Raw genomic sequence first — 19,258 nt, forward strand, 5'->3', positions numbered from 1 at the left:
ATTGCTGTTGTTAATCATGGTCCCCAGTTAATTAATACATCAATATGTTTGCCATTTTCTGTGGAGGCATGCAAGAAAACCAAAGTCTTCTTCACAAACTTGAGGGATTACAACATGACTAATTAATATACAAATGTCATTTTGTGGGTGAAGTCTTCCTTCAATCTAATGATTGAGTAGACTGCAGAGGGCACAAAGAACAATGACCTAGCTGAATATTTGAAGCCCAGTTGCACAATTGTGGTTCGATAATGGTTGAGGGTTACTCACACTTTCCCTGGACTGGAAAACAAATTCAACATCCAAGTTCAGCAGTTTTCTCTCTCTCCATGTAACACTGTGGGGACATCAACTAAATGAAAGTTGAAAACTGTTTTTATCTTTGTTAAACCAGTTATTATTGAAGGCGAGAAGAAAAACATCAATATAACAGCGATTCCAAACTTTTTAATGCCAGTGTATAAAATATAACAAGACATTCTTTGCAGGTTGCAACACTGCAACTAGTGACTGCTTATACTGATTCAAAGAGGCTGACCTTTGACGTAACATTATCGGTACAGAACAATGCTTTTACTGTGCTAGGCACTTCTTATTTTCTTGCATACCAAAGCAAAATTTCTGAGGAATATTTTGGACACAGGAAGGTTTCAATTAAGAGTCAATAGTGGAATTTCTGTACAGTGAAACAAGAGAAAGGGTAATCCTGTTGAAATGCCCTCAGTTAATCTGTCTTTGGGAAACTGGCTCTGATATCACTGTAGTTTTTATAAGTAGTAATAAACCATTAATAACAGTGTCACTGGGCACTGTAATAAAACCAGCCTCTGTCCTAAAAACTTTATATTCACTTGACAGTAAAACTCATACTTGGTGCACTTGACATAATTTATTTATTGAGATTTGAGTTAATTTAACTAAAGCTTTGCCTAATTAGTTTAAGGCCAATAAACAACACTATCGTTATGCACTTAACATATGTTGGCGTGTTGGGGATAAATTTGTGGAGTTTACCAGTTTGAGACAATGTGTTTAAGGCCGTAAGCCGAAGAAAACTGTGTTTAAATGTGTTCTCAATCACTCACACAACCCATTATGCAGAGATTAATGTTTATGTATTTCACAATGGTTCTAACAGGCTACAGTTAATGGTGTGGTAGAAGGTATTTTGCACCATGACGTCCCTCATAAAGTTGTGCTGAGGCGAAATACAGAGCATGTCCTGGTTCAGAATTAATCTCTTTGCCTTACTCCTGCAATTGAGAAGTTAGCCACAATATATTTTTATAGCTCGATGAAATAAAAAAAAATGTTGTGAAATGTGTACTCAATGTTTTTATGTTCATATTACATAGGATTAAATGCTCAAATAACAACAAAAAGTTATGTTAAAGTAACATAAAAATTCCAGTCAGACAAGCGCTATACAAGTGCAGTCCATTTACCATAAGACATGTTTAACAAGACCTGACAAGAACAAGAAAACTAGAGGCTTATTATGAAACCATTTCTATTAGACATACTTACTGCATCCATTTAAATTCAGTCTAATGCTGTGACTTTCCAAAAGATAGATCTACATCTATGTATGACTAACATACTCACTTGCAAATGCAAATGGAAAATAATATTTTACTAGTATACATACATAAAAGAAATAATGGCCACTCCAAATAAAGGTGTGTTTTTGAGGTGTGGATGGTTGTACAGAGGTGAGTCCAAACTGTCGGCCACAGTGTGTGTGTTGCATTTCGTGACAAGTAGATAAACATCTTTTAATGACACAGTTTTTCACTATTCCTCTAAAATATAAGTAAATCATCTAATTTCATTTGTCCTGCACAATTCTATATCTAAAGAGTTGCTTTTTATTCAATAGATTTGTTTCTTTAATAGACAGGCCCTCTGGTATGTTTTTTTAAGGGGGGGCGGGGATAAAAACATGGGGAGGAGCTATCACAACCAGTCAGGTTAGAGACACTGAGAGGGAGGAAGTACACAAGGCAGAGAAAGTTGCGCAGTTCTGGTCCAGAGAAGAGGCAGAAAGCTCCTGCAACATGAGCTCTGAAACAACCAAAGAAACTATAGTAGTGAAGACAGGAGAAGCTGCTGCTGCTCCAGCTGCAGGGAGAGGGGAATGGAAGGTGAGAGGCACCAAATGATTTGCACTGGATGATGTGGGCATCCATGGCCATCAGACATGACACCTAACCTGTCCTGTGTGTCCTCAAGTGCCCTATGGGTGACCGGCATGTCCACAGAGATGATGTGAGGAAGGTTTGGAAAGAGTGCCAAGAGGAGAGCTTCTGGTATAGAGGTATTCTTTTCTCACACTTCTTACTAATCACTGTAGCAAACAAATCTGTGTGATGACTCAGGCTGTGAAAGCAGACTGCGTGGGTATATTCTTACAGATGTATTACACGTTTTTTGTAGTTGAAGCAGCAGGGCAGGGCTCATTAGCCAACACCCTGTTTACTAAATGCTGTGTTTACATTCCTCTCTGTGGAATCTGTGGCCCCCAACACACTCCCACATGGGGGCACAGAGCCACCTTAAAGTGACTACATGTTTTTTTTTTTTCGTCATGTTACAATTAAACCACCATCTTAATCATGCTTACAGTATGTTTGTTTACTCGTGCTTATTTTCTGAGCTTATTTTCAGTGAAGAAAGAGATCTTTTAAGGTCTTTTACTTTGGCTGATATGGTCTTGTTCCAAGTCTAGGATGGGTGGAGTTAGACGGGGAGTGTCCTGAGTTCACCCATGTCTATATGCCAAACTGAATCCCTTAAAAAAATGACCTGCTTTGACAAGTTTTGCAAAGCAAACAAGAGGTTTAGGATATGCCAGGCATGCACACCCACGCTCTAATGCCACTGTCAGACCAGAATTACTGCAGCAACGTGAAAGAAACTCAGGGTTGTGAGCATAAGCTGCTGGAGCTAGCTTAGCTGACCAGACATGAGTATCAATGTATGAGTATTCACAAACTGAAAGTGATCCATGTTTTTTGTGTCAACACTTACTGTCTTTATCCTCGATCCCTGTCCTTTTACTCGCTGCCAGCCACGCAGCTGCTGCTGGTGTTCTCTCACCATGCAGTTATATAAACATGAAATCGCAGCAATCAGTACTTCCTGGGTCAGGTTGCGCCCTTTTGCTCAAATTAGTTGGATGAATTGAGTCTTACTACTTCGCAGGTCAAAGATCAGTCAGCTTAAAGTCAAGTCAAGCAAAGTAGGATCAATCTGTGACAGGAAGTGAAAGCGTCTCACTCGAGGAGCAGTTTGAAGTGTTTAATCAGTCAGTTTGATCAGCTCCTGACCGTTGTATTGTTTGACTTTGTTCTCTTTCTTTATTTAGCTCTGCCCCTCTCTCTGGGTAGCATGGCTGTGACTGGTGGTCTTATCTACAACGGTAAAGCACTGACATTCAAACCCTGTTGATCCGCCACATTACAATGACACATGTAAAACCCCATTCCAGTTGTTTTAAGTTCAAGTGTTTTTCCCCCTGCAGGCGTCTGGAAACAATCAAAGCGACTTGGTTACTTTCCAAAACTAGCGGGTGTGTACCATCCTGTGTTTTTGACTCACCAGGTAGCAATGCTTGTAAGAATCTCTCAGCAATCATTGGTCCCTAACTATGATGTTTTGTCCTTCAGTTGCTGGGATCCTTGGTTTTGCAGTGGGGAAAGCATCTTATGTTGGAACTTGTCGAAGCAAGTTTCAAAAGATTGGCATTGAGGGTGGACCCTGGTCTGAGGGGCCCGGCTTTGGACCTTTTAATAAGTCTGGCCATGGACACAGGTAGGGAATACAGTTTAAACATGTCACTTTCTCATTTTGGTGGGAATCAAAGATCCTTAGAAAATTCTGCTGAAGCTTATCTCCCTCATGTGATGCTTTGTTAATGTAAAAACAGTTATACATGTACAAAGATTCTGTTCAGGGCAGGGGCAATAATCTGAAGGAGATACTCCTGTTGGTATTTTGTTTGCGTATGACAAGATAACCGACTTTCACAGCATTCAAATACTTTAATCTTTAACCCTCTGCTTGAATAAATTAAAATATTATAAATATGCATCACTGACCTGAATGTTATCCCAACAGAGCCTGCCACCATGTGTGTGAAGAGTGTAAGAAAAAAGCTCAAGATGCACCTGCAGAACAGTTGAAAAGCTAGAGGTAAATGGATCATATGTTGACAGAGCATCTAGAAACACATTTAGTGAAGCAAAGCTGAAGTTTATAATCCCACTCGTGCACAGTCTGGATCAGTGATACTCAACTTATGGCCCACATGGCTCCCCACCGAGTCACACTGATAATTTTTTTTTGGACTTTCAGTGTAAATAAGGTGCCAGAGTGCATTTTAAAACGCATCAAAATAGCTCATTTAGCAAAAAGAAGTACCAAGGGGAGGATCCCCCGGCCCCCAGACAGAGCAACACATTCTCACTCTCAACTTGTTGAATACTGACACTTGGTCAGTGGCCCGTCACATCAAAATCTGATGCACTGGGTGCCCCTGCTGCATCAGATTTGGACTTTCAGGGACATGTCAATTTACGCTCGTAACATGCATCATTTCTTTTCTTTTTTTTTTAAACTTCCATTTTCACAGCAGTGGTACAGTTTCTGCCTGTTTCTTTCTTTAAGAATTTATTTATTGGTAGAAAAAGATTTCGGCACACTTACACCTATGCAGTGTCTCACTTAATTGTGAGCTTTCGGTCTATTCGACCTTCATCAGAGCATACATTAGGCAACAATGGACAGGCTGGTATGCAATACACGTGTGTGCAACCCTGGTGGTAGGAGCTCCACCTTCTGGGAGTTGTAGTTTTTTTAATAATGGATGGCAAACTGAAAGGCATACAAGTGGAAGCCATATTTGTCTTGTCATACAGTACCACAATATAAAACAAGGGTGGAAGACCTAATGTATTCTCTGATGAAGGTCGAATACACGGAAAGCTCAGCGATAAAGTGAGACACTGCATAGATGTAAGTGTGCGGAAATCTTTTTCTACCAATCTGGACTCATTGATGTTTTCAGCACCTTGCCAAGACTGAGCCAAGTGGAGCAGCAGCTATTCTGCAAGAATATATTTATTACATTTTTTCCATACAACACAGAACAGAGCAGCTCGGACACAACATGACAAATAAACTGAGTCGTTAAAAATAAGAAAATAAGAGAAAAAATATAAATGAATAAAAAAATAGTGGGCATTACATCCATCCCCAACCTTCATTGCCTCCTACAAGCAGACAAAGGCAGCAACACACAAACAAACAAATAGGCTGTATAGACAAATAAGGTTACAAGAAGACCGATTTACAGGCTAAGCCAATTAAGGAAACCCCTGTAATATGGAAGATGACACTATAGGTCCAATGTACTTTAACTGAGGGTCCCAGAGTTTATAAAAAGCCTCTGCTGAGGAGTGAAGCAGACGAGAGATATATTCATTGGGAACACACTGCATTATAAGATTGTGCCACGACTTTTTTGTTTGAGCAGCATCCTTGGTCCAAAAGAGCAGAATATTTTTCCTGGCAGCAAAAGTCAAAAGATAGAAGAGTTTCTTATGTTTGATATTTGTAATACGACCAATCAGGAGACCCAGAAAGAGGCACAGCTTTGTAGCTTCACACGTAGCCAAAAACAGTGACTACAGCTAGTTTCTGCTAATTAAAATACAGTCTTTAATGTTGTTTTTGGTTTACTTTGTTATATTTAGGCAACAAAAGCACATGGCTAGGGGTGCCTGGTAGCTCACCTGGTAGAGCAGGCGCCCCATGTACAAATAAAAGGCCTTGTCCTTTCCACAGTGGCCGGGGGTTTGATTCTGACCCATGGCCCTTTGCTGCACGTCATCCCCTCCTTCTCTCTCCCCCTTTCATGCTAATATTAACCTATCAATTAAATGCAAAGAACTTTATATCTATATATGTATCTATCTATTTTTTAGGGCATTTTGCCTTTAACAGACAGGACAGGTAAGTTTGAAAGGGGGAGAGAGGGGGGGAATGACATGCAGCAAAGGGCCACAGGCTGGACTCGAACCCGGGCTGCTGCGGCAACAGCCTTGTACATGGGGCGCCTGCTCTATCCACTTAATTAAGCCACCGACACCCCAGAAATTTATATCTTTGAAAAAAAGCATGTGGTTAGGTTGAAAAAAACCCATCAGTTTGTCTTAAAATAAGTACACTTGTTACTATTGTAATGTAACGTCATGTGACATACGTCATTGGTATGGCATGATCAGCATACTAGCGCACTACGTCGTTATTAAAACAACAACTGACTTTTGGTTTCATACTGTACACGAGCAGTGGGTGAAAGTCTGGGTGAAAGTCTGGGGTTAGTTTGACCCATCCATCTCAATGACCTGTCAGCCCAGCCTACTGTAGTTTCCTGGAGCATCAAAAAATGCCACTGCCGGGGTTGTCTCATACTGCTGCTAAAGAGTGCCTCTGTGCAGCGGTGTCTGATGCAAATGGGCAACTGACTAAGCGTCAGTATCTGACACGATGGGAGTGAGACCAGGTTGAACAGAGGCACTGGCTAAGCCCCCAGTGTCCCCAAATCCTTGAAATGCTCCTGTATACACCTGACCTGTGCATGGGGGGCTGTGACTGGCCCCTGGCCTCCTGTCCTTTTGCAAAAGTGGCCCCCAGGCATATTAAGTTGAGCCTCCCTGGTCCAGATAAATTAACAAGGTGCTGAGTAATAAAAACAAACTAGTATTCACAAACATAAAATAGCAAACCATGAAGAAAAGGCAAATCTGTCTTTAAGTATTTATTAGTGCTGTTCCCTGTTTCCTTTACATACTGTTTACATTGACACACTCATGTTAAAATAACCTGAACGCACTGTTTATGTATTTTACCATTCTGTTTTTCAGCCTCATCCAAAACACTGAAAGACTGTCAGCGTGGATCAATCAGTTGCAGCTTTTCTGGTTCTTTAATATCATAAATACTACATATAATTTGTCTAATGTTTCCTTTTTTAAATATATATATATAATGTACATCATAATCATTCAGGAGGTACCATACACAAAAGTGCCACTAGAGGGAGCCACTAACCTTTCAGCCAGTCATGAATCCTTCTTCATGTATTTCCACTTTATTTGTAACAGTACAACGTCTCTTATAGGCAGTGCACCACTGGAATAAAGGCAAGGCATGTTTTTGTGTATAGCACATTTCATCCTCAGAGGCAGCTCAAGGTTCTTTATGTAATGAAGTTTTTATATGAGACATGGGTAAGAGAAATGAAAGAGCACAAACTTATTTTTTCATAAAGAAGTTTAAGGGTACAAATCATTTAGTTTCAGTATCAACAGCAATACACTTTTACAACAACTAAACAAAATAAATGTTGCCTTAAATATCAGACAAGTTGCCTGTATTAAATGTACATTAAAAAATGTTAGGAAATGTCACTGTCAGTACAGGTTTGTTTAGATAATTAAAATCTCTGTATTCTCATATTTGCTCATTTTGATTAAAGGGAAAAAATCAACAGCATATTTGTCACAAATCTCATCTTTGTTGTGCACATTACAGTACACTGGTACATACAATGACTACAGTTTTTGCTGTGTTTATTTGAGTGATGGAAACTTGAGTGATCATTCTATTTTTATGTTTAATGGCCTCATAGAGGTCCAGCTTCTCTTTAAGTGCCCAATCATCCAACTAACAATACCTCAAGGTAGAGTATGTAGGAGCTATATAGGGCAAACATCAATAATGGTACATACAGAGACTATTAGCTGCTTCACCTTCATTTGTTTCCACTTTTTGAGCAGTAAGCAAACTAGTCAAAGTTTGGAGAGTTCACAGCACACAAGCAGATCTGTGATTTGAGAATTGGAGTTGCGTGCTCAGGTTTTTTTGTCTCATTAAGAACAGAGCTCTGAATGGGCTGTAGCTGTCTGACTGACCTTTTGGAGAGTCCTGCTAGAACACGATTACAGTAGCCCACCCTAAAAATAAATAAATGCATCGACACGGTTGTCTTCATGCCAACTTATGTGAAGGTGATAATACTAAATCTGAAATATATGTCCAATCCAAGTTAGTTGTTCAGGATTCAAAGTGAGCGCTGACTTCTTAACTTTATTATTTGGCAAAAGGATGTTTCCTTAGTTTAGCTGAATTCAGTTATGGCTCATTATTCACTTGTTCTGTGTACTTGTTCAGTAGTGCCATAGGAGTATAATTATTCCATATGCCCTGGGTGAACACCACATATTTATTGTTCTCTAAAATATGTTACAACCAGTATCATGCAATTATAGGACTAGGCAAATTTAGGCCTGTGCTACAAAATCCAACCCAGTTTTCCAGCCTGTGTAATAAGATAATGTCAGTGATTGTGTTGAATGCAGCAAACACAACAATAACCCTGTTACTGGGATTTTGCCAAAGTCTATAATTAAATCAGTGTCACTTAAAATCTTGACATGAGCAGTCTCTGTGCTGCAGCCTAGTTAAAAGACCAGACAATAACAGAGCTGATATTTGATGGCAGCAGAGAGCTGAGCTGTTAGAAAGCTTTTTTTCTTGTAAATTCACATTTGAAAACAGTAGTTTTGTAATGGGTGTGTAATTGTCAATTGCATCTACATTGCTCTGTTAAAAAAAAGAGACATCATAACTTCTGTTTTCAAACTCTTTGAGAGACAACTCGGTAGACTAGACTTGTCGACTATCTGCAGTAGATTTGATGCCAGTGCAATTAAAATGATATAAAATCTTATCTTTTGTCTTCTGTTGAAATAAGAAATGAAATATAAATGAGGAAGGGAGAGTGTTATCAGCTTACTTACAGTGGTAATTGTATCAATCATTGTGTCAGTGATGACAGACAGAAATAACTGTCTATGTGAGTTTGATAATACTGTACTTTGGGTGGCATGATGGTGCAGTGGTCAGCATTGTTGCCTCACAGTAAGAGGGTTCATGGTTTGAAATGGGGCAGTTGAACCTGGGGGTGGGGGACCTTTCTGTGCGGAGTTTGTATGTTCTCCTTGTATGTACCAAACAACAAAAAAATAAATAAATGTGTGCAAGATACAAGTGTACAGAGTGGTCGGGTTGTAAATTCCTGTCTTTAATGTCTCAATACTATGATTCTAGTAGTTAAAGGGGCACCAGTATGTTATGACATTAAGGTTTAACTCACGCAAAGGACATGGTTCCTATGTTTCTTATAAAAGGGGACCAGGCTGTATAAAACTTTGAGATCCCCCTAGTGAATATCTTACTCTTCCTAATTAAAGAGGCCGCAGCATCTCTCTAGTCCATTGTATAAATGAGGGAGACTTTGTTGATTTCCAGTAGAGTAGGATGATATGACAGACCAGGAGAGATGCAAATGCTACAGCGTTATTCTGATGGGCAAATAAGTTCACCTCTGATTTTGTCACATTAAAGATGGCAGTGAAAGGTTTTTTTTTTACCACACACATGAGAAGGATTAAAAAATACAGTTCAAGAAGCTTTTTAGTACCGGACATGCTCAAAACATGTGGCCCAGAGTGGCAGGACTTTGATTACATTTGGGGCATTCAGGATTTACAGAAGGTAACATTTTAGCTAAAGTGTCACGGTGGACGACCTTGAACTGTATTAATCCATGTCTTATACAGAGGGATCATTATTATTTTTATTATTATTATTGTTAGATTTTATTTGGTATGGACATCACAATTACATTGGACAAACCAGATGCACTGCTTCAGTGTTTTAGCATACATGCTAATTCTCAACACTTGTCCACAGGAGGCTTTTTAAAAAGTACAGACAATGAAATATGCATTAACATTACAAGGGAAAACAACATGAGCTACAAAGCAAAGACAACATAATCCAAGAACAGAACCAGACCTGACCTATTCATGTGGGCACCGTTGTTTAGATTTGAGCCATAGTTTGAGTCCTCTGTTAAAAATATTGCCACGTGTCTCTAATGTTAAATTAATAGGAAAAGAGTTGCAGAGTTTTGTCCCCTTCACAGAAAAAACAGACTGACCAAATGAGGTGTTGTGCACTGGGACCAGACAATCACCATTGGTGGAGGCTCGTGTGGTTGCTCTACCAGATTCCTATACTTAAGATGCTCTACCAGATTCCTAACTACTTAAGAGAGGGATGAGGTATGAATGCGGGCTGTAAGTATTATTGATAAAAAAATTTTTTTTAAAAAAATCCACACCAGCACAAAACGCGCACTAAAGTGCCCTCCTGGGAGCCAAAACGCGCGCTAAAGTACCCTCTTGGGAGCCAAAACGCGCATTAAAGTGCCCTCCTGGGAGCCAAAACGCGCATTAAAGTGCCCTCCTGGGAGCCAAAACGCGCGCTAAAGTGCCCTATAGGGAGCCAAAACGCCCTCCTGGGAGCCAAAACGCGCATTAAAGTGCCCTCTTGGCAGCCAAAATGCCCTCCTGAGAGCCAAAACGCGCGCTAAAGTGCCCTCTTGGCAGCCAAAATGCCCTCCTGGGAGCCAAAATGCGCGCTAAAGTGCCCTCCTGGGAGCCAAAGCGCGCATTAAAGTGCCCTCCTGGGAGCCAAAACGCACGCTAAAGTGCCCTCCTGGGAGCCAAAGCGCGCATTAAAGTGCCCTCCTGGGAGCCAAAACGCACGCTAAAGTGCCCTCTTGGCAGCCAAAATGCCCTCCTGGGAGCCAAAAAACACACTAAACTGCTCTCTTGGGTGGTTAAAACATGATAAACTGCCCTCTTGGGTGGTTAAAACATGATAAACTGCCCTCTTGGCTGGTTAAAACATGATAAACTGCCCTCTTGGGTGGTAAAAACGCATGCTAAAGTGCCCTCCTCCTGGTTGGCAAACTTGATTGATTCATTCATTGATTCATTGATCGATCCCTGCCACCTGCAGCAATGGAGCAGCACTTATGTCCATGCTTAATCATAGTTTGTTTGAGGTGTCAAATAAATATTTTAAATGTGTATTGTTCCCTGTGTGTTTTTATCACAGAGCCATCTTGGGTGTAAAAACACAGTAAACTCCAGAAGACTATTAGGACCAAGAAATACTATGAAACATTACTGTTGTAATGACTTTTATGTTGGGCCCATTTTTGATCTAAATTGAGCCAGAACTATATCTCACAGAACCAGTTTGGATTATCTGGTGCTAATATGGTGTTAAATGCACCAGAATACAGGAAATGGCATCTACTTATTGAAAATTTTCAATGTTGAATCTACACAGTTCTCGTGGATGCTGATCCTAACTACAAACTAACCTGAGTAGTCTGTCTAGTTAGTCTGTTGTAAGGCTATATAATGTGCCATTTGTATAACATATAAACATGTGGCTATATAATGTGCCATTTGTATAACATATAAACATGTCGAAAGTGCCCTCAAAAACACGCGGGACTTAGTGCATTATTTATGGAGAGTTTGGTCGAAATAGTTTAGATTTAAAGGTAAACATGAAAATGATTAACTTTTGGGTACATTTAATTAGTCATAATACAGCAAAAATCTCTTTGACTGTGTTTATTGTTTTCAAGACTTTGTATGATGACAATATTTTTCAGTGTAAATGGATTTCCAAAGTTAAAAATATTCTTGATGATTGTGGTTTATCGTACTTATGGCATGACCTGGACGGATGAACCCTAAATATTTAAAATTAATGATTGAACGTAGATTATCTGATATGGAACTACAGAGATGGCATGAGAAATTGCAAAGTATCCCTTTATGTGATAGTTATAAATTGTTTAAAACTGATTTCACTTTTGAACCTTATCTGATTATGTTAAGACCTGCCGAAAGAGTTTGTTTGTCTAAGTTTCGGTGTGGAAATCATAAGTTACCTATCTCTGAGCGCAGGTATGATCGTGAAAATGTCCCCCGGAAATGTACTCTTTGTTTGACTGGCAATCGAGGAGACGAATATCATTATGTACTTGTGTGTTCTTTTTTTGATAAAGAGAGAAGAGAGTTGGTCGGACAGTTCTATAGAGCAAATCCAAATATTTATAAGTTTCAAAGTTAATGTAATCTCGAAAAGTAAAGGTCTTGTCAAATTTGTTGAAACTTTTAAAGAAAATCTTGAATAGTTTCTCTTGATTTGCTTTGACTTGTATGTATGTACACAAATTCTGTTTTATTTATTTTGCTGTGCATTGGCTGCCGCCTGTCCTGATTTGTTAATGTTATTTTTTGTTGTCTGCCCCTTATACCCCAGGGAGGGGTCAAAAGGAATAAATAAATGAAATGAAATGAAGTGCCCTCTTCAGTGGCTGTATGTGCCCTTTTTTTTCTTTTTGCCCCTGCCCTTCAAAAAGTCTGTGCACGCCACTGCTTTAGTGAGAATGGTGCAGATAATCCAATAAAGCACATAAAAGGCTCCTGAGTACACTGTCTTTAGAATGCAGCATACATGTAAAGTAAACTAAGGAAACATGATCAAGTATGACCTTATGTCACTGTGTTTTAATTTGGGATTGTGTCTGTTACCCAATTTAGAAGTATACACTTTCATTTACAGAGATTCCAATGTAATGTAATGTGCCCTTTTAGTATCTTTAACAATGAAGTGTTTATAATATTGTTTACTTCAACAGAAGTCCTTATTTGTGTCATGTGTGGTGTACCTTCCCTCTAAAGGTCGCTTTGTTTTTGGCTCATACCTGTCACTGCAGCGCCACAGCTCCTAGTACCCGCCTAACTAGTTCAAGTTTCGGTGTGCGCCGGTTAGGATAAAAAAGTGGACCCCATGTGAACGTCACCCGAAGACGTCATCCAATCAACAGGTCGTTTTCTCCGGATTGCCACGTATTTGGTGAAATAAAAAGCTGTATTTTATGTAGGCGTACACCACCACAGCCAATCACGACCAAGGAGGCGGGACAAACAGGCTGCCGTCTGTTCTGTCAGTGGAGCTCTCCCAACACCGAAACAGACTGAGAAAAAAAAATCACACCACTACGCAAATCCTTCCAATGGAGGAGGGCCAGGACGTTGAAGCTTGTTCGGCAAATGAAAAGAACGTCTGCAAGCTAAGCTACCTAGCTCAACTAGAGGGAGAGGAAACAAAAGTTGTGAGTAACGTCAGCTTCACGAATATTGAAGTAACTGAGGACACGGCGGTTTGCTATCGAATGTAGTTAACGTTGGCTTGCGTCAAGTTCCGCGATTAACTTTGCCGTTGAGGTTAACGTTAGCTTTCCAACTGTGGTACCAAAATTGGATGCCGTAGCATGCTAAAGAAGGAGTTTGGCTCCTCTGCTAATGTGAGTTAATCGCCTAGCTACCACGCAAGTTAAATCGTATCACCGTTCAGATTTATGTTGTCATTAGTTTTAACGCTGCCAAAACGCTAGCTGCTAACATTGCTATCATACTAGCGTGTTGAACGTTAACTTATAACGTTAGTTGACAACTGGCTGGTCGGCTAAATCAAGTTGCTGCTGCTGCTAGCTAGCCTCCTGCTCAACATTAGCAGTTCAATACAGTATCAACACAAGGCTACATGCTAATTAAAAGCAACCATGTACGTTACCTCACTATAAATGACCAAATCTTAATGTGGCTAGTTCTCTTTGTGGACATAGTTTTGTCTTGTTAGTAAAAACTATTCATGTCAGACAAAGAACCATCAACACAATATATTTACCCGCAGTATCAAAATAACCCTGCACACACAGTTTACTCAGTGAACCTTGTGTTGTTTTAATGCACTAGATTTATCTGGGACATAAAACAGTCAAATAAAGCTGTCTTGCTTCGCCTATATCCAGGGAAACACTCTTGTGTGTGTGCGAGGTCACACTTTGAAATATGGTCTGTTTGAAGGTATAAAGCCATAACATGCCCATGCACGGTGGCTCCTTTGCATTGGCACAACAGTGAGAGAACTGTCAGCTTTGCATCTAGCATTCCTCTGAGGACTTCATTCTCCATGTTCAGAGTGCATCGGACACACAATGAAGCATTTGTTCGTTTTCTGTTGAGACACAAGAAGTGGCACTTGGGTACAGACAGAGAGGAATCTGGTCAGTCTGCTGTGTGGCTGGAGGTGGAGATGGCCGAGCTATTTCAGACTGAGGCACAGTGACAGAAGAAAAGTCAGTTTGTGTTCAACACGAGGGTGGACTATGTGAGAACTTGCATATTTGCATGAAAAAGTGAAGTTAGTCTTATGAGATGGTGTAACTACATTTGCCAATTGACTCTGCTATTAAGTGGCGCTCATAGTTGAAGCATTTCATAACCAAGACTTTGCAATGTTGTGCTAGCCCTAGTAGATCATCAGTCTTTGCAACTGGCTGATCCCAATGCGTCCCTGCCAGGATAAGCTTCTGATGGCAGTACAGATGTGTAGTGTGTTCTCTTGTGCACGCACAAACTAGAGGGAATCCCCCTCGATTGCAGATAGCCTTCTATTTGTGATTATCTGGGGCATAATTCCAGTGAATTAGTGTGTTTGGTTTAATCTGGTAAGACATTAATGGCATTGAAGAGCATGGGGATGAAAACCCATGCTCTGTAAAAACGCCCCGCATTGGCCCCTCACTAAACTGCCCCCTGCAAGGATTAACTGTTAACTCAGCATTTCAGTGGTGACTACAAAAATATTATGCAATACAGAAATAGCAACTCAATTTCTAAATTTGTGTTTTTCATCTAACATCTAACTTGCTTATTTTTGGGGGGCATGTGGTATGTTTGAAATCTGCAGCACTGATCAACTGATACAGTTTTTGGTGTAATATTACCAGCTGCTTGCATACCAGCAGATTTTTTTCTGCCAACTTATTTTGTTATTTGAATTTTCTTTCCTGAGAGACACATTTCTTCACTTTATTTGACCAGATTACAGTAGATGACCTCTTATCTTGACCGATACTGACCAGTTGGATCCAGGTGTGTGTGTTTTCATTTGCACATGGCTAAATTATTAACTGGACAACTGAACAAATAAAACTTGAAGGAAATACTCATACATTTGACTGAAAACCTTGCCATTCAATTAAATATTCAATGTAATTTAATTCAGTTTTATTTATAAAGTCAAATATCACAAATCACAATTTGCATCAGAGGGCTTTACAGCATGCAACAGCCCTCTGTCCCTGTCACAGCGGATAAGGGAAAAACTCCCTCAAAAAAAAAAAACATTTCATGGGCAAAAGGATGGACAGACATGCAATAGATATCATGCGTACAACAGATCAACATAATAAATGTACACTAATCCATGTACAAAATGAGACATATATAGTCCCTAACCAATTCCCCTGTGTGCTAGTGTTCACATTTCCCTGCACTGAGCATTGAACCCAACAGAAATTGTATCTTTAGAGAACTTGAGAGTGAAACAGTTTTTTATGTAATGAATGATGGTTGTGTAGTGTTTTGGAAGTCAGCAGTTGGTCTTCATCTCTCTGAACTCTATAAAGCTAACTTCCTAAAGTCTCCTCCTCTTCTCATTGCGATGTAGATTAAAGCACAACATTACTTACTCTGATTTACATGGGTTAGGGATTCTTTTCATTGATTCCATTGAAAGACTTGGCGTAATGTAGCACACAATAAGGGCCGAGTCTAGCTCAAAATAACCTATAATTGAGCCCTGCTGAGGAAGATTATCCTTGGCTTTGGGAGAGAGGTTTTGGAGCATAATTGATGTTTGGGTCTGCCCTCGCCAAAGAAACCACCCTGTCTTTGCCCTCAAAACGGCCTCAGCTGAGTTTCCAGTGTTTCTTCCATGTTTAGATCCATTGACAGTACAATAATACTCCTTATTTTCTGCCAAAACCTGCCATAAGGAGCAAAATAAAGATAAGAGGAATATCTGTTGAAACATGTAAAAAGGTGTTTGTTTATGTGCTTTTCTTCCCAGTCGGAAGAAGCAAGTAATGTTTCCGCTTGAGAGGTAGTGATTACAACAGGGCCAGGCCTGTCATTTAGTTCTGGAGAGAGCCAGATATAGGCTATTCCCTTTTTGTCCAATTTACTGTAGCACACTGCCTGTTTCTGACTATAAGCTAGCCCTCCTTCTTCAAGACAAGTACAACAAACACATCGCATTAGACATTCTTGAGCTTGTTTTCTAATGTTGTTCAACTGTGATTCAATGATAAGGTGAACTTGAAGGAAACTGCACTGAACTGTCGCAGGCTATGTGGAAATTGATATGTGGCAAAAAGCTGAAGGGAACAGAGTGAAATGAGATGGGACAATCTTGCCTTTGTCAGGGCTCTTATTTCCTGGATGGGCTATCAGCCTCCTATTTGCAGCATCCTTGCTGCAGAAAATTGCAGGGCGATATTAGATGAGTCAAGTTAACCATTGATGAGGTCAGTTCCGCTCTGCTGACCTTTAGCCCTTCTCCCATGTTGCAGTTACACCAAAATGCACAGTGTTTAGACTCCTTAACTTTACAAAGTTCTGAGAAATGCATTGATTTGTTTGAAGAATTAGCGAGCTATGTAGCGATATGAGATGTTTTTTTTTGCACAACCAGAGAAATGTATGTGTTTGAGAGCCTAAATTTAGAGCAGGAGCTTAGTCTGTGGCTGTATTTGCTACAGCATTCAGGACGTGTTCAGGGTTTGGCTTACCCTTTTTCTGTGGTCACACTTTTTTGTTTTTTGGAGTCGCTGAGTTGGAACAGGAAGCCAGATGTATTATTCACAGGTCTGTCTGCGTGAGACTTGAGTGATTGCGTCTGAGAACTGCTTTTTTTCTGCCGTGTTTGTGGTGGGTGGGATAAGGTATGTGCAATGATATGTCTCTGTGACATGACTTTTGGGCCCTCAAGGTTTTTGTTTTGTTTAGTTTTGTTTTGACTTGATATCGACGCTGACCCGTTCTCACCATCTGTCCTCTGTGCTAGGGTGGAAATTCTCACACCTCAACTTCTCTGTCTGGCTGCTGTGTGACTCAGTGGCTTCTTCTTCCTTCCTTTGTATGACTTCAGTTTGATAAGAGTTAAAAGTTACTCATTTATGTCAGCCAGTCAGTCTAATGTCAATGGATAACATTTGTGAACAGTACCTACCTTTTAAGTGAAGAATATGCTACATTCTGCTCTGAAACAGACAGTAACAATTGTTGTTTGGCTGGATGTGAGACTACCTGACTATAAAAGGAGCCCCTTTCAGCCACTGTGATGATAAACTGAAGGGAAAGTACAGTTTTGGAGGCTCTGATCGCTTATGTAACTGCCTCTTGGATGTAGTGGGTAATCTTCAGATTATTACTCTGCTCAGGAGGAGGTTTTAATCCTGTCCCAGTACAGAGCAAACCAGGCTGAAGCCAACAATCGACCTATCACTTTGCTGTGACCAAGATTGGACTGTAAAACAACACTCTGCCCTTACAGCCCTATCGTTATACAGGATGTTGTTCTGTGTCGTAGCATACAATCAATGAACAAACTTAAATTGAATAAATGTAGAATCAAATCCCTTGAATGTCAGAGTGTCTGAAATAAGGCACACCGATTGCCATTCAAAGCCATTATTTCATCTGTCAACAGGAAAGCTCTAAGACATAACTATTGAAAGACGTGTTATTCTCACAGCTGCTGATGATATATTAATGTTTTGTGACCAGTCAAATTGGATTTACCTTCAATTTCAGGTTAAAAGAGGATGTTTTGCCAGTGTGCTGTTTTTTTTTTTTGTTAAAAACGTGATTTTCTGCACTCTCTGTTTCAGATTCTTGTGCAGTGAACTTGTGGACCCTCCTTTCTCTTTCCAGTTCCAGCCCCTGCTCTATGGCCTTAAGGTACGTCACACGGGTTAAGTGGGCAGTGTTCCACTGTGCGGTGTGGTTAAGGTTTTACTGACGCTAAGTAGTGTGGGAAGGAACAGGGTGTTGGATTAATCTCTTTGTTTTCCTCTTGCTGAATTCTGAAAGTAGAAATTTTGGTCTTTTCATGCTGGCATTTAGTTTCTTCCTCAGCTTGCATAACTTCACTTTTATTCTGTCAGTAAATGTTGTCCGTGCTGCGGTCATAAGGTGATAAATGCCCCATTCTGCTCTGTCTGCAGTTATACAGAATCTCTATGTAGGCCAAACATTTTACAGTACGTTTTGTTACAGGTACTACTTGTGTATATATAATGTATATTTATCAGACGTACAGTAGATGATTAATGTGGTCAGGTGGAGGCTGCTGGCTCATAACCTTATCACAGCAAAGTTACAGCTCTCTTTGTATACCATGTTCATTTTATTTGAAAACAATGGAAAGATTGTGAGAGTCAGATGATAAGATGAACATCCGACACACCAACATTCTGTAGTTAACTTTCCTCATAGTACACAGAGCAAAGCGTTTGTCACAAATAATAAACTGAGTTTGTTTATATTAGATTAAATAGCACGTGCACCATGTAAAAGCAGCAGCCAGATAGAGCTGGGTATTTAGGAAATGGTTTGAAAATGGTAGCACAACAGTAGTCTCCTTAAATGTTCCAACACAGAGTGAGCTGCTGTTTAGTGTCTCGTGTCATACAGCGGTAGACTGTCTTGTAGCATTGTGCCAGTTGTACCTTTAACTAGGAGTGTCACAGTACACAAAAGCCGCGGGTCAGTTCATACTGCGGTTCAGGAGTTCAGATCAAGTACAGCAGAAAACCTCCAATGCATAAGGATACGTTTCTTTTCATTTATTTTGAACAGACAGTAGTACAAGTTTCAGAGACAGTCAAAATCCTCTTGCTGGGGACCGAGGCAGCTTTTTGTCCACTGGGAACTTTGGTAAACTATTTTCATTATAAAAGTAAGGAACATTAAACACTTCTGTATTACAGTGTATGAACACAGAGCAGCTTTTCTGTACCTAAAGTACATACAATGGAAATAAAACTTGTGCAATAGGATGATAGTTAGTTCCACCTGGGCTATATTTAAACATTCAAAGCACCAAACGTTTATCATCATTGGCATCTGAGCACACCGTCTCATGTGCATTAGCACTTGCTTCCATTTGCATACCCTACAATGTTGAAGTGACGCAGACACACGGTCCTCATTTTATACAGCACTCTCTTATTTGTTGTTGCACCGGGAACCTGCAGACGGGTCTTCCAGGTACGTCATTCATGTGCACCCACTAAAGTGCACACTAATCCGCTTGTTGTGCTAACTAGAGATGTACCGATACCACTTTTTCCTTCCCGATACCGATTCCGATCCCTGAACCTTAGGTATCTGCTGATACC

At 40.1% G+C, this 19,258-nt stretch overlaps 2 protein-coding genes across 5 annotated transcripts in view; both read left to right on the forward strand.

Annotated features, from left to right (window-relative positions):
* The first annotated feature begins 1,967 nt into the window (after nucleotides 1–1,967).
* Nucleotides 1,968–7,560, forward strand: ociad2 (OCIA domain containing 2). Its single transcript, XM_050055880.1, has 7 exons — nucleotides 1,968–2,144; nucleotides 2,233–2,317; nucleotides 3,368–3,421; nucleotides 3,524–3,571; nucleotides 3,669–3,813; nucleotides 4,120–4,194; nucleotides 6,930–7,560. Exons 1-6 carry the CDS (start codon nucleotides 2,058–2,060, stop codon nucleotides 4,190–4,192), a joined length of 492 nt encoding a protein of 163 aa, XP_049911837.1. The 5' UTR covers nucleotides 1,968–2,057; the 3' UTR covers nucleotides 4,193–4,194; nucleotides 6,930–7,560.
* A 5,412-nt stretch (nucleotides 7,561–12,972) lies between these two features.
* The window catches only part of fryl (furry homolog, like), an 86,320-nt gene continuing 80,034 nt past the window's right edge, over nucleotides 12,973–19,258 (forward strand). For all 4 annotated transcript variants that reach the window (XM_050056050.1, XM_050056052.1, XM_050056054.1 and 1 more), the window contains exons 1-2: nucleotides 12,973–13,120; nucleotides 17,747–17,816. The gene's annotated coding sequence lies outside the window, so the exon portion shown is untranslated. The remainder of the gene's footprint in view (nucleotides 13,121–17,746; nucleotides 17,817–19,258) is intronic.

Source organism: Epinephelus moara, chromosome 10 (assembly GCF_006386435.1).
Source record: "Epinephelus moara isolate mb chromosome 10, YSFRI_EMoa_1.0, whole genome shotgun sequence".
NCBI classification, from domain to species: domain Eukaryota; kingdom Metazoa; phylum Chordata; class Actinopteri; order Perciformes; family Serranidae; genus Epinephelus; species Epinephelus moara.